The sequence below is a fragment of the Arctopsyche grandis genome, chromosome 6, assembly GCF_051622035.1.
Source record: "Arctopsyche grandis isolate Sample6627 chromosome 6, ASM5162203v2, whole genome shotgun sequence".
Lineage (NCBI taxonomy): Eukaryota > Metazoa > Arthropoda > Insecta > Trichoptera > Hydropsychidae > Arctopsyche > Arctopsyche grandis.
This window is the reverse complement of record NC_135360.1, coordinates 23,792,407-23,808,649: the sequence shown is the minus strand read 5'-3', so window position 1 is coordinate 23,808,649 and position 16,243 is coordinate 23,792,407. Positions and strand designations below refer to the sequence as shown.

Sequence of the window (16,243 nt, the reverse complement as noted above, 5' to 3'; positions counted from 1 at the left end):
AAAAATAAACAAATAAAAAAAAAACTATTCAAGTGATATAACTTATTATTATAAATATACATATATACATGTTTTCGAACGTATTCATTTGTAAGTGCGACAGTCGGTGTATGTGCGCTTGTATTATTTCATGAATGATTGTCGATGATTGGAGTGGTATATTATTTATGTTGTATTTATATAATGTAATCGGAAGTGGAATATCGGTGTCCCGTAAAAGAAATTGTAAAGTGTTACATTGAAATTGAAAAATATTCGGAGCTTATGGAACTAACTACCTGTTTTGTAGGTTTTAAGGTAAAATGCCCTGCATATGTAGAGGACACATATTTATAATTATATACATATTATACATATAAATATGCACAGTGATTTCAATATACATACATACATACTTGCCATTACGAAAAGTGATATACATATATATATATATATATATATATTTTGGATTTGCGTCCACTTCTTATTGTAAACTTCTACCAGAGAGTGATATGACATGGCGTACTTTTCACCAATTCATATTTATCATTTTTTTATATTTCTATTTTGGCATCTCATTATTTTACAATGTGTAGCAAAATATAATACCTTCGGAATTGAAACTTAATTTAAATTACATATAATGGAGATTATTGTGTGTCTGATATTGTTGTATCAACGATTGATTGTGTAAATCGTTTTAATTTTCTCAATATGCAAACTCTCTTACTATACAATAAATACATATTATATTATATTAGAATTTTATATATATATACATACATATGCATATATATATATATATATATATATATATATATATATATATATATATATATATATATATATATATATATATATATATATATATATATATATATATATATATATATATATTGCACAATTAATTAACCCAGATGCGTATATTGATCGTTATGTAGAACACTAATGAATGTGTTGTTTTTTTTTTTGTTGTTTTTTTAGTTGACTACAGGGTCATCTTTTATGGCAGTTCAAACTGTGTAGTAAATAATTGACGTACACGATCAAGCTATCTGGGTTGAAATTCAAAACAGAAAATATGATACAAAAATTTTACATTAAGCATTGTTGAAATGTTACTAAAGTCATCAATATTCAGAAGTACATAATTTTGACATGTTTGTAAATAATAATAAATAAAAAAAAAACAAATGACAAACTTTCTTTCAATAATTAGTTTGAATTGATGTTTGCTAATAATATAAATGTTCTTTTGTTTGTACAATAATTCGCTCTTTTCTTCTGGGTATTGATGATTAATATAATATTATATATAAATACATGTTTAATATTAAATATTGTATGTTCAAACAATGGATTTATAGAAGCAAGACTTATCTATTATTAAATTGTATAGTCTTTCGCACAATGCTATCCTACATGTCCGTATACATATATTAAACTGTTACAATTTGTATATATATAACATATATGAAATATATATATATATATATATATATATATATATATATATATATATATATATATATATATATATATATATATATATATATATATCTATAAAGACTGCTTGGTGAAATGTGTCAATGTTTTATAGCTGCCAGTCCATATTCTTTGACTAAAAGGTTGATTTTATAAAGTTGAGGGTACGCTACGTAGCTTTCTCGCATCTGAATCTATTTTTTAATTATTATTTATTAATTTAACTGTGCCATACGGTATTTTATATGAAGAAACTACCTCAAAATGAATATTTTATTTATACAATGAAAAACCCGATTTTTTAAAGTAAAAAACTATTAAATTCAAAAACATTCATCTACACGCATTTTAATTCTTAAAATTTACAAATACTTTTATTGCTTTTCATATATGGACTGGTAAATAATTGATATAAAAATATTCTTATGATGAAAATAGTGTTACTTTTTATATATTTACTATATATATATATATATATATAATATGTATGTATATTATACGATGAAAAATTATACAGATTAATAACAATATACGTGTATATGAAACTTTTAAACATTGGCATTTTTTAAGGAGCAGCATTTTTCTAGGAGCAATAGTTATCTGATATATCCATATGTATGTGAAACTGTTTTATTGAAATTATTTTAGACAATGCACCGATAATGAAGATTTATTATAGTGCCAAATAATTACGTAATAGAATTAAAGTTTATAAATACAGGAAGAAATATTTTATAGAGATGCCAAACATATTGCCTTTAAAATACACAACATAAATTAACGAAAATCATATTATGTACATACATACATACATACATACATTCATGTATACATATACATATATATATATATATATATATATATATATATATATATATATATATATATATATATATATATATATATATATATATATATATATATATATATATATATATATATATATATATATATATATATATATATATATATATATATATATATATATATATATATATATATATATATATATATATATATATATATATATATATATATATATATATATATATATATATATATATATATATATATATATATATATATATATATATATATATATATATATATATATATATATATATATATATATATATATATGGGATTTTCAAAAAGACAAGTAGTTGCTGTAATATGACTATTTCAGATCGAAATATATATAGACATTTGTCCTGAAGAAAATCCTCGCATATACAAATGTGTACATTTGTTGAAAATGAAAGCATTAACATGACACTGATTTATTTTTGACATTTATTTGTGCATATATTTTTTTTATTTTATTATTGTGATGATGCCAAGACTGGATTTTTTTTATATAAAATTTAAAGATTTTTTTACTCGTTTTTAATGTATTTATATATTTATTTAATTGACCTGTTTCCTTTTATTTTTCTGGTCATGAAAAATTAAAACATGATTTTAATATTGAACATGTGTTGAAACGATTTTGCTTTAATATGTTTTAATCTTACAAAAAAAAAAAATGATATACTTAAGCATTTACTTAGTATCATTATCGCTGTGTATATTATTATATTATATTTGCAGCTCTGAAACACTCCTATTTTGTTTTTTTATTTTTTTTAGGTCAGTAATGGTATTGATACAATTTTGTATGCTGTATATATGTAATTGTAAACATACCCTTTTTCATAATATTAATCCTCTTACAATTTTATATTTGTATATTATATCAATACCACATGATTTTAACAGTAACGAATAATTGACAAGTGTGCCATAGATTTCTTTACCTTACAATTTTTATTCATCTATAGGTTTTTCATCATTTATATCCTTTTAGCTTGTGGTTTAAACCAATTTTTAAAATGTACAAATTAGTAAAATAGCATTTACTTTATCCGTCCCCATTTTCATCAATACCATGACTTGAAAAGTATTTAATTTTTGTACAGATTTTTTTTTTTTTTTTTGACTAATAGGCATGTTAAACTTTATATTATATATATATTTTCTACTAAACTATGATTGCTGAAGTCGAATTTTGCACATCTGATTTTAAGCACAGATAAGTTTGACATGCCCATCTAAAAGCGTTGATATTTAAAGATTATGTGAAAGCAAATATGTGTATAATAAAATTGAAGGAAATTTAACAAGATTTCTTTCTTATATTATGTATATGATGTGTTACGAGATACCGGGTTTCATCGTAATTAAACGAAATGGCATTTAACTGTTCTCTACATATATGTATGTGTACATATTGCATTTTTGAGATATTAATACTAATTATTGTTAAGAAATAACCAGTGATGATTCTAATGTTTGGTTCGAGAGTGAACACGTTGATAATTTTCCAAGATTTCATTTGTATATAGTTATTAAATGTTTTGGCCTATTAACCGTATGTTTGCACGAGAGTCGAATTGTCACAGAATATTTCGGTGTGCGCGTTATCCGCACACTTGTACACGCCGACGCGTGTGTGTGTATACAAATTTTGTAAAATATGTAAATTATAATAATGTAATTAAAACAAGGATTTTTCTTTGGTGAAAATCGTATGAACAAATTAAGAATGAAGGATTCATTTGATTTTCTTCGTATGCTTATAATTTTTTTAAGTGATATTTTATGTAGAAATTTACAACTCATGTAATTATTTCGTCTATTATATATATTTTTTTTATATATATTAGATATTGTCATACCTTTATGTATATTTAAAAATAATATAAATATATATTTGCTCTCAAAATATATTTTTATTTTTATTTTCAACTCTGAACTCCCACATTCTTCACCAGTAATTAATTACAAATAGTGCTTTCAATCCCGGAAGGTTACTTCAGCACCGGGATTGCGGTACTGGGAATTTTCGATCCCGGGATCCTGGTACTAGCACCGGGAAATCAAATGTATAAGAAAAAAAAAAGTTCAATTGCATATTTTCATATTTCAAAAGCGTTCAATTACACTTTGCAAACTCTCTCATTGCTTCACGCAATAATTTTTATTATTGAAATGTATTTAAGAAAAAACAAAAGTTTAATAGTAGTATGCTCTTAACTCTTAACGGCCGTAGATAAATTTGTAAAAAAAAGTTTTTTAAAAACATACCTCTTCTATAATTTGTATATAAAATTATTATTTTGAATAAAATAATGAATAATTTTATTTTACTACCGCCATCTATGTTTAAAACTAATAAACAAACGGTGGATAAACGTCAACGACTATTTGCCGGGCAGATTTAAAACGCGTCTTACACGATATTTTTGCACCATCGTAATGGCGGAGGATCCATTTACTTATATTGATGACCAAAATGAACAATATGGCAAAGTATGAAAACGATCGGATAAGAGACAAACTTTTTCCTGAATTGTAATCGTAACTGAAACGTAAAGGAGGTATGTAAAAAATACTCTCATATTAGCGTTCTTCTTTTGAGAGTTTCTTCAAATTTTCAGTTTGCATCCATGTCTAGATTTCTGTAAGATTTAATAAAACATCCTATAATGTAATTAAAGTAAAAAACATCACTTCGATTCATTGATTCGTTTTTCACAAATAGTTTGTACCGTCTAGTAATTATGTAACGAAACAATCCAATAATATAAAAATAAAAATTTTGTCAGAAGAAAAAGCGAAAGCAAGCTAATAAGAGGTTTGTAAAAAACTGCAATTACATTGACTTTATGTAAAAAAATATCACACCTATGAATGTTATTCAATAATTTATTTTAATATAGTTAATAGTACGATATATCGAAGAACTGGACATATAAATATTATAATAAAATTTAGTTGCAGTTTTAGAGCACAAAATCTGCTACACAATTCAGGCCGTTCATACAATTTCGTGGAAACAGCGAGCCGGCGTAGAAACGATCAGAGTAAACAAATGAACTATGACTGTCATTTTTCATTATATAATGTTGTTTTAATATTTTTAAAGAAATTTATGCCAGCACCGGAATCCCGGTATTCAGACTAGTTTCAGCACCGGGATTCACGGTACCAGAAAACACCGGAATCCCGGGATTGGAAGCCCTAATTACAAACAATATGTATATTACCAAATAATAAATAAACGTTCTCTTCAAAGTGTTTATTGTTCTGTTTTATACAAAATGAGATGATTTACATTGTCATCTTTACAACTGTTCACTGATCTTACAAGAACTATACATATGTATAATATATTAGGGATAAAAATGAGTTAATGAGCGTCAGGTATGTATGTATTACAATATCATGGTTATATTTTATTTGAATACTGCTAAACTTGCATATAAATATTTCAAAAATTTTCTTATAGTACTTGATTATTTGAGATGACAAACATGATGAGAGTTGTTTTACAGTCATGGAAATATTTGTATAGTGTTATGGCCGTATGACTTTCATCTGCATAGGATTAACCGACATAAGAATTCAAGTCATACTCATACATAATTCATTTTATACGTGGAATTTAGCAATTAAAATTTATCTAAATAAATAACAAATATGGACAACATACAGAAATCATTAACACGTTGTCGTAAAATTACAAACTATAGTAACACAAGCCCGTAATCTCAGATGTAATGTAAGTAATCTATTCAAATCGACAAATACAACTAACATTAAAAAAAAAAAAAATGAGCAATCGAAACGCATACATAAAAATTCGTAAACGTAAAGAGGTAGCTAGAAGGTTACTTAAGTTATACATTTAATTTTTGACTACTAATTTTTATTAATATCTACCACATATAAACTATAATCGTTGACTTTTCATACTTTTTAATTCTGTATATGGTCTTCGAGCGCCATTTTTGAGCAATTGAACTCCGTCTGGGCCGTAGCTCCTCATCGGAGTGTTACGTCTGCGATACGTCAAAATTCTGAAATTTTTCAAAGGTTTGTCTTATTATCTTGCTAATTAAAATAATATATACGTCAAATTAAAAACATTTTCAATCCATGTATGTGGAATGAAAATATTTATGTTTACATCCATAATATTTAAAAATATTAAATAAATGAATGAAGTAAATTAAACTATCTACATATGTATTATATGTTTTACAAAACGCAAAGGGTGAATTTTAAGGTATTATTGAAATAAAACCAAAAAAAAAAACAAAAATTGTAGTGTATGTATTGTTGTAATTTATCTAATTATGAAATACAATGTATTAATTTTATTACTCTCACCATACAAACTCAAATATGTACATAATACAACGAAAAGAAAAACAAGCAAAAATATTTATTATATTATATTACCACACCTATGTATGAATGCTAACACTTAAGTTGAACATTTGTTTTTATTTAAATTTAGTCCATCATTGTCGAAAGTGACGTTAATCCAATACTTTTTATTACAATCACTAAGAATGATGTAAAATCAACTGACAAATTAGTATTAAAAACGACAAATTATTCGTGCATGCTCCTGAACAAATTTTATTAGACAATATATATATAATAATATAATATACAAATAAAAAGCAGTTAATACAGATGCGATCAAAATAAAATTATAAATAAACCTCATACATATAATAAATAATATTTATATATACACGCATACGTACAAAAATGCAATAAAGGTTCGTGCACGATCGGTGGGATATTTCTGCAATTGAATTATATGAACAAGTTATATGGACTCCATTGGTTAGAAACATGCACACAATAATTTTAAAAACCATTTTAGTGTTATATATAAAAATATCACATACAATGAATATGTATATTCCATGAATAGTGAATTTCATTGGATTAATACATGTTACATGATATCCAACAATGTGCATATGCATATTTTCATACATTCTTTAAAATTGTTAGAAAAATATATGTATATATATGTTAACGTAATATACAGTTTAAACCAAAATATATCACAATTCATTTCCCACATTTTTATAACAAATAACACTTAACACAAATTTAAACATTAAAAATGCATGGTTGTAAATACCATTTTCATAACAGTATAGGAATAAGATGAGATTCATCTAATACTTGTGAGGCAATATTGATGCAAAGTAACAAAATTGCTTATATAATAAACACATAATTTATGGAATGTGTGTAAAGGATAAATAAAATACTGATATGATACTACTAAATACTAAAGACGACGTGCATAAATATTGGTTTCTTGTCACTTTCCAGCAAATTTGGCTTTATTTATAGCAATAATTGATTGAATATCTGAAAAGATAAAACGATCAATAATAAAATTTATATTATATACATTGTATTTCAGACAGAAATATGTGAGATGATACCGACCTCACCCGAGTACTCCAGCAGCAATGGATGCAGTGAGGGCAAGTATTCCAGTAATCACACTGCTCACGCTAGCTGCATGGATTGCCGAAGAACTCGTACCGTCATCTGAATTAGATTCGTCAATTGAATCGACATCGAACTCGTCGACTGCTGTGAGAGTATCTCCGTACATGTCCAATAAATCCATGACCACGCTGTTAGACCAGCCGAAGCCAAGTTGCACTTCATATTCACCACCTCCGCCATATCCTCCGGCAATTGTGGCATCATACTATTACAAAAAGGAAACATCATCCATTGGAAAAATACTAATTTGCAGATAAAAACCAATAAAATTAGCTTTTTCCTAAATGTAAATGCATACATAATCCAATTCTAAAGGCAAAAATGTAATTTTTCAGTTTTCAGATACTGTATTTATAATTTTTACAAGGCTTTAGTATATTTTAATTCGCTAATTATAACCGCGAGAATAACATCACTACTCAAAAAACCTAACTTTAAAGTAGAACGAAAATAAACATCATGTTTTTATTTGTGATATCAGGTTGTTAATTTTTTTGGAAATGACTAGTGTAATAATGAAGATACATTATTACAGATTTACATGAAGGAATTTATGTTCACTTTGGAGCTTTGTTTAGTTAGGTTCCCAGAAAAATGCACTATATTGCACTGAATAGTAGTTATTTTATTTTTGGTTATTGCACTGAATAGTTAGTTCTCCTTGAGCATCTTTGAAAGTTTGGTTGTCTCAAAAGTGCAACTATCTCGAGTGTATTTTTCCGGCCACCGTTTAGTTAATTTATTTCCTGAAAAACCGTTAGCAAATCTTTTAATTTAATCTAAGATGGTTCCTAAAGAATATAAGGATCATGTAAATCCGTGTTACATCATAATCTAAACGTGAGAACATCAATTTGAAATACAGAAACTGCGCATCAACTAGGGATCCCAAATATTCGTCGAGTTCAACTATTCGAATATCGAATAGTAAATCAAGATCTATTCGAATATTCGAATATATTCGAAATAGGGGTGCCGGAGGCATCGTGGGCGCTGGGGGCGAAGCCCCCGGGGTGCCGAAAGCATTGTGGGCGCTGGGGGCGCCGGAGGCGTCGGCGGCGCTGGGGGCGAAGCCCCCGGGGTGCCGAAGGCATCAGGGGCGCTGGGTGCGGTGCGGCCGCCGGAGGCGTCGGCGGCACTGGGGCCGAAGGCCCCGGAGCGACGGAAGCGCCGGGGGCGAAGGCCCCGGGGTGCCGGAGGCGTCGGCGATGCACAAAATGTAATTCGTAATTCGTAATCACTTCGTAATTTGTCATTCGTAATTCGTGCATCAATTTCTTTCCGAAACCAGTCGATTCAATATCTTTAACTTTATTTTTATTCGAGTTTCAATTCCTTTTCGAAACCACCCGTTGAAATCAACGGGTCCAACACTAGTAATATAATAGTGACCATTTTGTTAATAAATACTAGCTGGAAAGTGATTCGCACTAGGCGACACCGAACTGCTCGAGAATTAAGTCGATCGGAAAGTCAACTCGGTCGCTACCGTCACGCCTAGTGTACTGTTTCATACAAAGATGATGGAGTGTAGACTTTGTCTTGGATCAGCTCCGGCCGAGTCTTCCGTCTCCATCTTCGGCGATCCTCATCCAGAGCGTTTGGTGCAACGCATTCGGACCTGCTGTCAAATTTATGTCAGTTGCTGGTTACAGGTTACAATTATTGTCCACCCAATTGGTTAACTCTTATTCCCACCTTTATCATCTGCAGGTTAAGAGAAACGATGGGCTGCCAGACATAGTGTGCCTTTCGTGTAAGACCAATCTGGAATTGTTAATCAGCTTTCGAGAGAGGCTTGTTTTCGAAGCAACGAAACGTCTCAACTGAGGTTATATGACTGCTTGAAGATCAAGACGGAAGAAGTTTTGTTGGAAGATCTAATATGGGACGATGAGCCTTCACTACCGACAATTCACCGAAAGAGTAGTGAAATTTGTTCAAAGCCATTGCCCAGTGAATCAAAACTTGTTTTACATACTAAAGAAAAGCCGTTCAACTGTGACATTTGCTTAAAATCATTTTCTCGTAAAACTATGTAGCCTCGAGTCACATAAAACATTGCATACTGGGATGAAACCATACAAATGTGACATTTGTTTAAAATCATTTACTCGAAAATCTAACCTTAAATCACATGAAAAATTGCATACTGGGATAAAACCATACAAATGTGACATTTGTTTAAAATCATTTACTCGAAAATCTAACCTTAAATTACATGAAAAATTGCATACTGGGATAAAACCATACAAATGCGACATTTGTTTAAAATCATTTTTCCATAAATGTATCTTTGAGTCCCATGAAAAATTGCATACTGGGATAAAACCATACAAATGCGACATTTGTATAAAATCATTTACTCTGAAATCTAGCCTTAAAACACATGAAAAATTGCATACTGGGATAAAAAAACACAAATGTGTAATTTGTTTAAAATCATTCTCTCGAAAATCTAGCCTCGTTTTACATGAAAAATTGCATACTGGGATAAAACCACACAAATGTGACAATTGTTTAAAATCGTTTATTCGTAAATATGAACTTGTGTTACATTTAAGATCTCACACGGGGGAAAAGCCTTACAAGTGTGAAATTTGCTTAAAATCATTTACTCTAAAATATTATCTTGTGATACATTTAAGGTCTCACAAGGAGAAAAAGCCTTACAATTGTGACATTTGTTTAAAATCATTTATTAAAAAAAATAGACTTGTGTTGCATTTAAGATATCACACAGGGGAAAAGCCTTACAAGTGTAATATGTGTTTCAAATCATTTTTTCGAAAATCTGACCTTAAATCACATGAATTAATTCATACTGGGGTAAAACCATACAAATGTGAAATTTGTTTAAAATCATTTTTTCATAAACATAGCCTTGAGTCACATAAAATATCGCATACTGGGGTAAAACCACACAAATGTGACATTTGTTTGAAATCATTTACTCAAAAATCTAGCCTCCTGTCACATGAAACACTACATACTGGAATAAAACCACACAAATGCGACATTTGTTTAAAATCATTTACTCAAAAATCTAGCCTCGTGTCACATGAAAAATTGCATACTGGTATACAACTATACAAATGTGACATTTGTTTAAAACCATTTATTCAAAAAACCCTTCTTGTAATACATTTAAGATCTCACACAGGGGAAAAGCCTTACAAGTGTGAAATTTGTATAAAATCATTTTCTACTAAAGCTATCCTCAGGTCACATAAAAGATTGCATAGTGGGATAAAACCATACAAATGTGACATTTGTTTAAAATCATTTAGTCAAAAATATGGCCTTAAATTACATGAAAAATTGCATACTGAGATAAAACCATACAAATGTGAAATTTGTTTAAAATCATTCTCTCGAAAATCTAGCCTCGTTTTACATGAAAAATTGCATACTGGGATAAAACCATACACATGTGACATTTGTTTAAAATCATTTATACATAAACATGTACTTGTGTTACATTTAAGATCTCACACGGGGGAAAAGCCTTACAAGTGTGAAATTTGCTTAAAATCATTTTCTTTCAAATATAACCTCAAGTTTCATAAAACAACGCATACTGGAGTAAAACCACACAAATGAAATATTTGTTTAAAATCATTTACACGAAAATATAGCCTAAATCACATGAAAAATTGCATACTGTGATAAAACCACACAAATGTGAAATTTGTTTAAAACCATTTATCCAAAAATGTAACCTTGTGCGTCATAAAAAATCACATAAGGTGGAATAATAACAATATACATACATATGTATATGTATGTATAAAAAGATTGTTTATTATATAAATACTGTTTTTGTTTTAAAATCATCATAAATTTGGTTACAAGCATCCTAAGCCTGGTCCCCGGGTTAGCATGCTTTAGACCCCCCTAAAAAAAACATTTCGGAATTGAATTTAAAAATCATTTCATGAAAATTTTTCACAATACACATTAAGGAGTAATAAGATTGAAGATCACCTGATGAGTGATAATACGAGTATATGTATATTTTCACATGTTGCAAATAAAAGTCATGATTAAAAATCCTAGCTAGATTTTTTTATTTTATCCTTAGTACTTGATAATGGTTAAAGGTTGAATTCTTCACATGTAGATATTTCATCTTCTTCATTATCTTCATTTTCATCACAATTATCCCCATTATACATATATTTAATTTTCCTCATAATCGTCGGCTTCTTCATCTTCACTCTTTTCATGTTGTACAATCATTTTTAGTTTATAAAAAAATATATACACGAATAGTTGATGAAATATTCGAATATTCGACTGGGATCCTAGTATCACGAACCAAGATAACTAATAGTTAATATTTGTATTTTGTAATTTGTATGATCGATAAATATCCCACAAAAAGTGGGATTCAAAAAATTGTCTATAGACTCATTAGAGTGTTCCCCTCCACGGAAATCTTTAGTAAAAGGCGAAAGATTTATTCGTATTGAAGGGAAACCAGAGTAACTTTGAAACGAATTGTGCAATGATTTATAATAAAATGTAACCTTAATAATAAGATAGTTTTTAAAACTTTACCGACATCTATCGTTTAAAAGTTGTAACTAGCTGCTGTAAAAAAAAAAACCTTGTAAAAATAAAACAATAGATGGCGCAATAAAACAAAATTGTCAAAAATTAAAGTTTCCAACAATGATTATATTATATATATATAATATATATGTCTATGGTAATAGAAATATAAATTTCACCATAAATATTGGTGCCAATTTGGTAGGTCAGTATGAATTTTTAGTATGTAAAATTTAATTACATTTTTCACACGGTTAACATTTAATATTTATGCTGGCTACACTGAGCAGTAATAGTGATTTGAACGAGACTGTCAAACATAGTGGAAATAACATTGCGCCTACGGCATGGATTCCGATGACGAGCTACCTGAAAATGGGTGGCCGAGCGACGACGAAAGTTTCGATGAAACCATCAACATTTTCACATCATCAGACGACTCCAGCGATACGGATTCGGATCTCGAAACGCCGAAGAAAAAGAGGTGCACGGCTTCTTCGAGCGAGGACGAACGACTAGAAACCTTGGACAGAATATATCGCCAAATGAATGAAGGCAACAGTGATGACAACATAGACGACGACAAGTCGAACTTTGGTGAATGGTATGATATCATTGACAAAGATGTCAAACCGACACCGAACATTCCATTCGAAGTTGGCGGCAAACATATCAGTCTTCAAACTACTGACACACATTCAGACGCGATAGATTTCTTCAAATTATTTTTCACTGATGAATTAATTGAAAATATTATACGGCAAACTAATAAACACTTCTCCGATAAACGTTTTTTCATGACTAAGAAATCGCTTTGGCAAGGTTGGAAAGATGTTACTACGACTGAAATGTTGGCTTTCATTGGACTGATTTTGAATATGGGCACAATGCCGTTAGAAAACATCAAAGAATATTGGACAAATGTACATACAGCTAAAATACCATTTTTCTCTCAAGTGCTAACAACACGCCGATTCTTTCAAATCTACTGGCTGATAAATCTCGAGGATCACACGGACCTCACACAAAAGCGAACACACGAAATTTCTCATGTAAATCACTACTTGGAATATTTAGATGCTAAATTCAAAGAAAATTTTATACCTGGAAGAGAAATAACAGTACAAGAACCCATAAAGTTCTGTAGATCTGCAAAAAACCATCCCAAAGATCCCATCGCCACAATATTAACAGATATGAAATTTTATACGTTAGTCGATTCAAAGACGGGCTACATATTTTCTTCCCTGCCATACTACCAAAGTTTTTCTTCAGCCGCTTTTATCCGACCGGAATTGTCTATCAGGACAAGAATAGTTCTTCAATTGTATAACAATTTATTAAAACTTCATCCGAATGCTAAAGGCTATCATATGTTCACCGATGACCAATTTACAAGTATGTCGCTAGCTAAAGAATTACTCGCTGCAAATTGCTATTTGACAGGTAAAATACATTTTCGAACTAAACATTTGCCGAAACAAATCAGAAAGCCAAATAAAAATAAAAGTGTATTCGAGGCTTATAGAACTGGAGACTATTTATTTGTGGCATGCAGAGATGGAAAGTTCGAATCAATTCTTAGTACTTTCGATACCTATACAAAACCAACAATGAAAATGGAGAATAAAAATATTATGAATAGGCCGCAGGTTAATATAAATTATCATAAAAATATAAGCAAATCTACAAAAAAGGATATCTTTAAAAGTAAATATCGTTTCATGAAAAAAACAACCAAGCAATGGCGAAAGCTATTTTTTTGGTGCTTCAACGCATCGCTCAATAACAGTTACATATTATACAAATTGATGAAACAAAAACATAATCAGCCATGTATGAATCTGTTGAAATTCACTCAAAGCTTAGTCTTACAATTGGTAGGGACCGTTGAAAACAATTTGTACGCTAAGAATGTCACTCCCATAGACGAAGGCTTTAGATTAAATGGAAAACTGCACATTCCTAGAAAAAGCGCAGCTACCAAAGATTGCAAAGTATGTTCGGTGAGGAATAAACCTCATTTAGGAAAAAGAAGGCAGACTACAATATATTGTGACACGTGTCCTAATAAACCTGGAGTTCATGCGGGAAACTGTTTCTTAAAATATCACACACTAACAGATTACAAAGATTACAATTAACCGTTAAGCAGTACATTTTTATGTAAATATGTAAAGAATTGATGTAAATTACAAACCTTTTCAAACATTGCATGCGTTTCTTTCCACGCCATATAATTCGATCTTATCCATCTGGCGGCCCATTCGGAAGCTAGTCTTGTAGCAGATGGAACTCCAACCGATCTCAAACCAGATATAACCATGTGTTGAAGTGGAGGCCATGCATTTGGATAATCCCATTGTTCACCAGAATGCTCCACACTTGTCGGCAAACCGCCAGCATAGTTATCAATCTATCGATGGAGATATTCAAGAGTTGAAACAAACCAACAACAACAATTCAGTGTTTCATTGTTTCACTAACCTTGGTATTTTCTAAATATTTCATTATACGGTTAACGTAGTATTCTTTTTTGCCATGATCGTAACTTCCAGTCCAAAGCGGAGCAATATTCGTCGGGTAGAAATAATCACGTCGCCTTCCGTTATGAATATCGTAGTCTAACCACGCTCCTACTTCCTCATGCCACAATATCTATACATAATAATAATAAACTTTAATATAAAACAGATAATAATCTAAAAATTATAAAATAATAAGAACGAACCTTATCGATAGCTTCAACCCATTCGTTAGCAATTTCTCTAAATTGATTAGCTTTTTCAGTGTTGCCTAGCATGCTGTGAAATTCACTAAGCAATTGAGCATTCCAACAGATAAGCGAATTCAAATCGACAGGTATAATCGAACGAGTCATGAGATTAGTCAAATTTCCCTTATTGGTGCCGTTAAGAATGAACCACCTGGTGGAAAAATCCCAGCCAGACTCTGCAGCGGCTTTCAATTCTGCATAATAAATTTCTTTCTTTTCCATTGTATCATAAAATCTTGCACTTTCGATGTCTTCCCTGTAACTTTCGGGCCGAGGTCCTTTTGAACCATCTGCGTAATGTGCTAGTCTATAACTGATTCCGTCGCGTTGAACGTTTATGGTATGGTTTGTCATCCAAAAGCGAAACTCTTTCTCCATCGTGTTCATTGACCTTCTAAGAAAATCCAAGTCTCCAGTTTCATCCATGTAAGTTTTCATCATTGGAACCAACATTGGCGGTTGAGATCTTGTAAAACATAAAATTATATAATTTTATTTTCTTGAATGACGTCTGTCATCCTTTGAAATTGCAAACTATGCCAAATAGTTCCACAAACGCAATAAGAGACAATTATATAATATGAAAATTATTTTTACCTCATTTTGTAATATACTCGTCCGCCATTTGGAATATGGCCATTGCTTTCAATTATTGACAAGAAATTTGAAAGCATACCTCGCACAGTATTTTTCATTTCAGATAGCAGCAAACCTTTTATAATCCAAAAAGAATCCCAATAGTAAAATTCCCTAAACCTTCCACCTAAAAAATAAATTTCAATATAATTCAAATCATCAAAATATAAAATAGTTACAAAATTGTTTAGACATTGAATAAAACCTGGTACTATAACCGGATTTTCAACATAGATGATGGAATACAAATCAGGATTTTCGCGCACTTGAGATCTCATTTTACGTCCTAATTGAAGCCACAATCTGTGCAAATCGCTCGCCCACTGCCGGAGAGCCGGATCATGAATACGGTTTAAAAACGCTGCAAATTGAATAATACACCAATAAAAGTATTCCAACGAATAATGCATACAATCACTTGACGGGTAATAATGTCAT

The 16,243-nt window shown here is 30.0% G+C and overlaps 1 protein-coding gene, 1 long non-coding RNA gene and 1 other non-coding gene across 10 annotated transcripts in view; 1 reads left to right on the top strand and 2 right to left on the bottom strand.

Moving 5' to 3' along the window:
- Positions 1-5,571: 5,571 nt before the first annotated feature.
- LOC143912957 (trehalase-like) overlaps positions 5,572-16,243 on the bottom strand; it is a 33,890-nt gene continuing 23,218 nt past the window's right edge. For 3 of the 8 annotated variants that reach the window (XM_077432427.1, XM_077432428.1, XM_077432429.1), the window contains 8 exons: positions 16,011-16,166; positions 15,767-15,932; positions 15,125-15,635; positions 14,881-15,051; positions 14,594-14,809; positions 7,776-8,041; positions 7,065-7,105; positions 5,572-6,365 (listed from right to left, as the gene is read on the bottom strand). In XM_077432427.1, the coding sequence (XP_077288553.1) occupies positions 6,364-6,365; positions 7,065-7,105; positions 7,776-8,041; positions 14,594-14,809; positions 14,881-15,051; positions 15,125-15,635; positions 15,767-15,932; positions 16,011-16,166 (1,529 nt within the window). In that variant the 3' untranslated portion in view covers positions 5,572-6,363. Of the gene's footprint in view, positions 6,366-7,064; positions 7,690-7,770; positions 8,042-14,593; positions 14,810-14,880; positions 15,052-15,124; positions 15,636-15,766; positions 15,933-16,010; positions 16,167-16,243 lie in introns of those variants that run through there. The other 5 variants (XM_077432425.1, XM_077432424.1, XM_077432426.1 and 2 more) reach the window with 3 other exon arrangements.
- Positions 9,301-11,895, top strand: LOC143912974 (uncharacterized). Its single transcript, XR_013260675.1, has 2 exons — positions 9,301-9,473; positions 9,550-11,895. It is a non-coding gene; the product is annotated as an uncharacterized LOC143912974 (long non-coding RNA).
- Positions 12,211-12,327, bottom strand: LOC143913929 (U5 spliceosomal RNA). Its single transcript, XR_013260778.1, has one exon. It is a non-coding gene; the product is annotated as a U5 spliceosomal RNA (small nuclear RNA).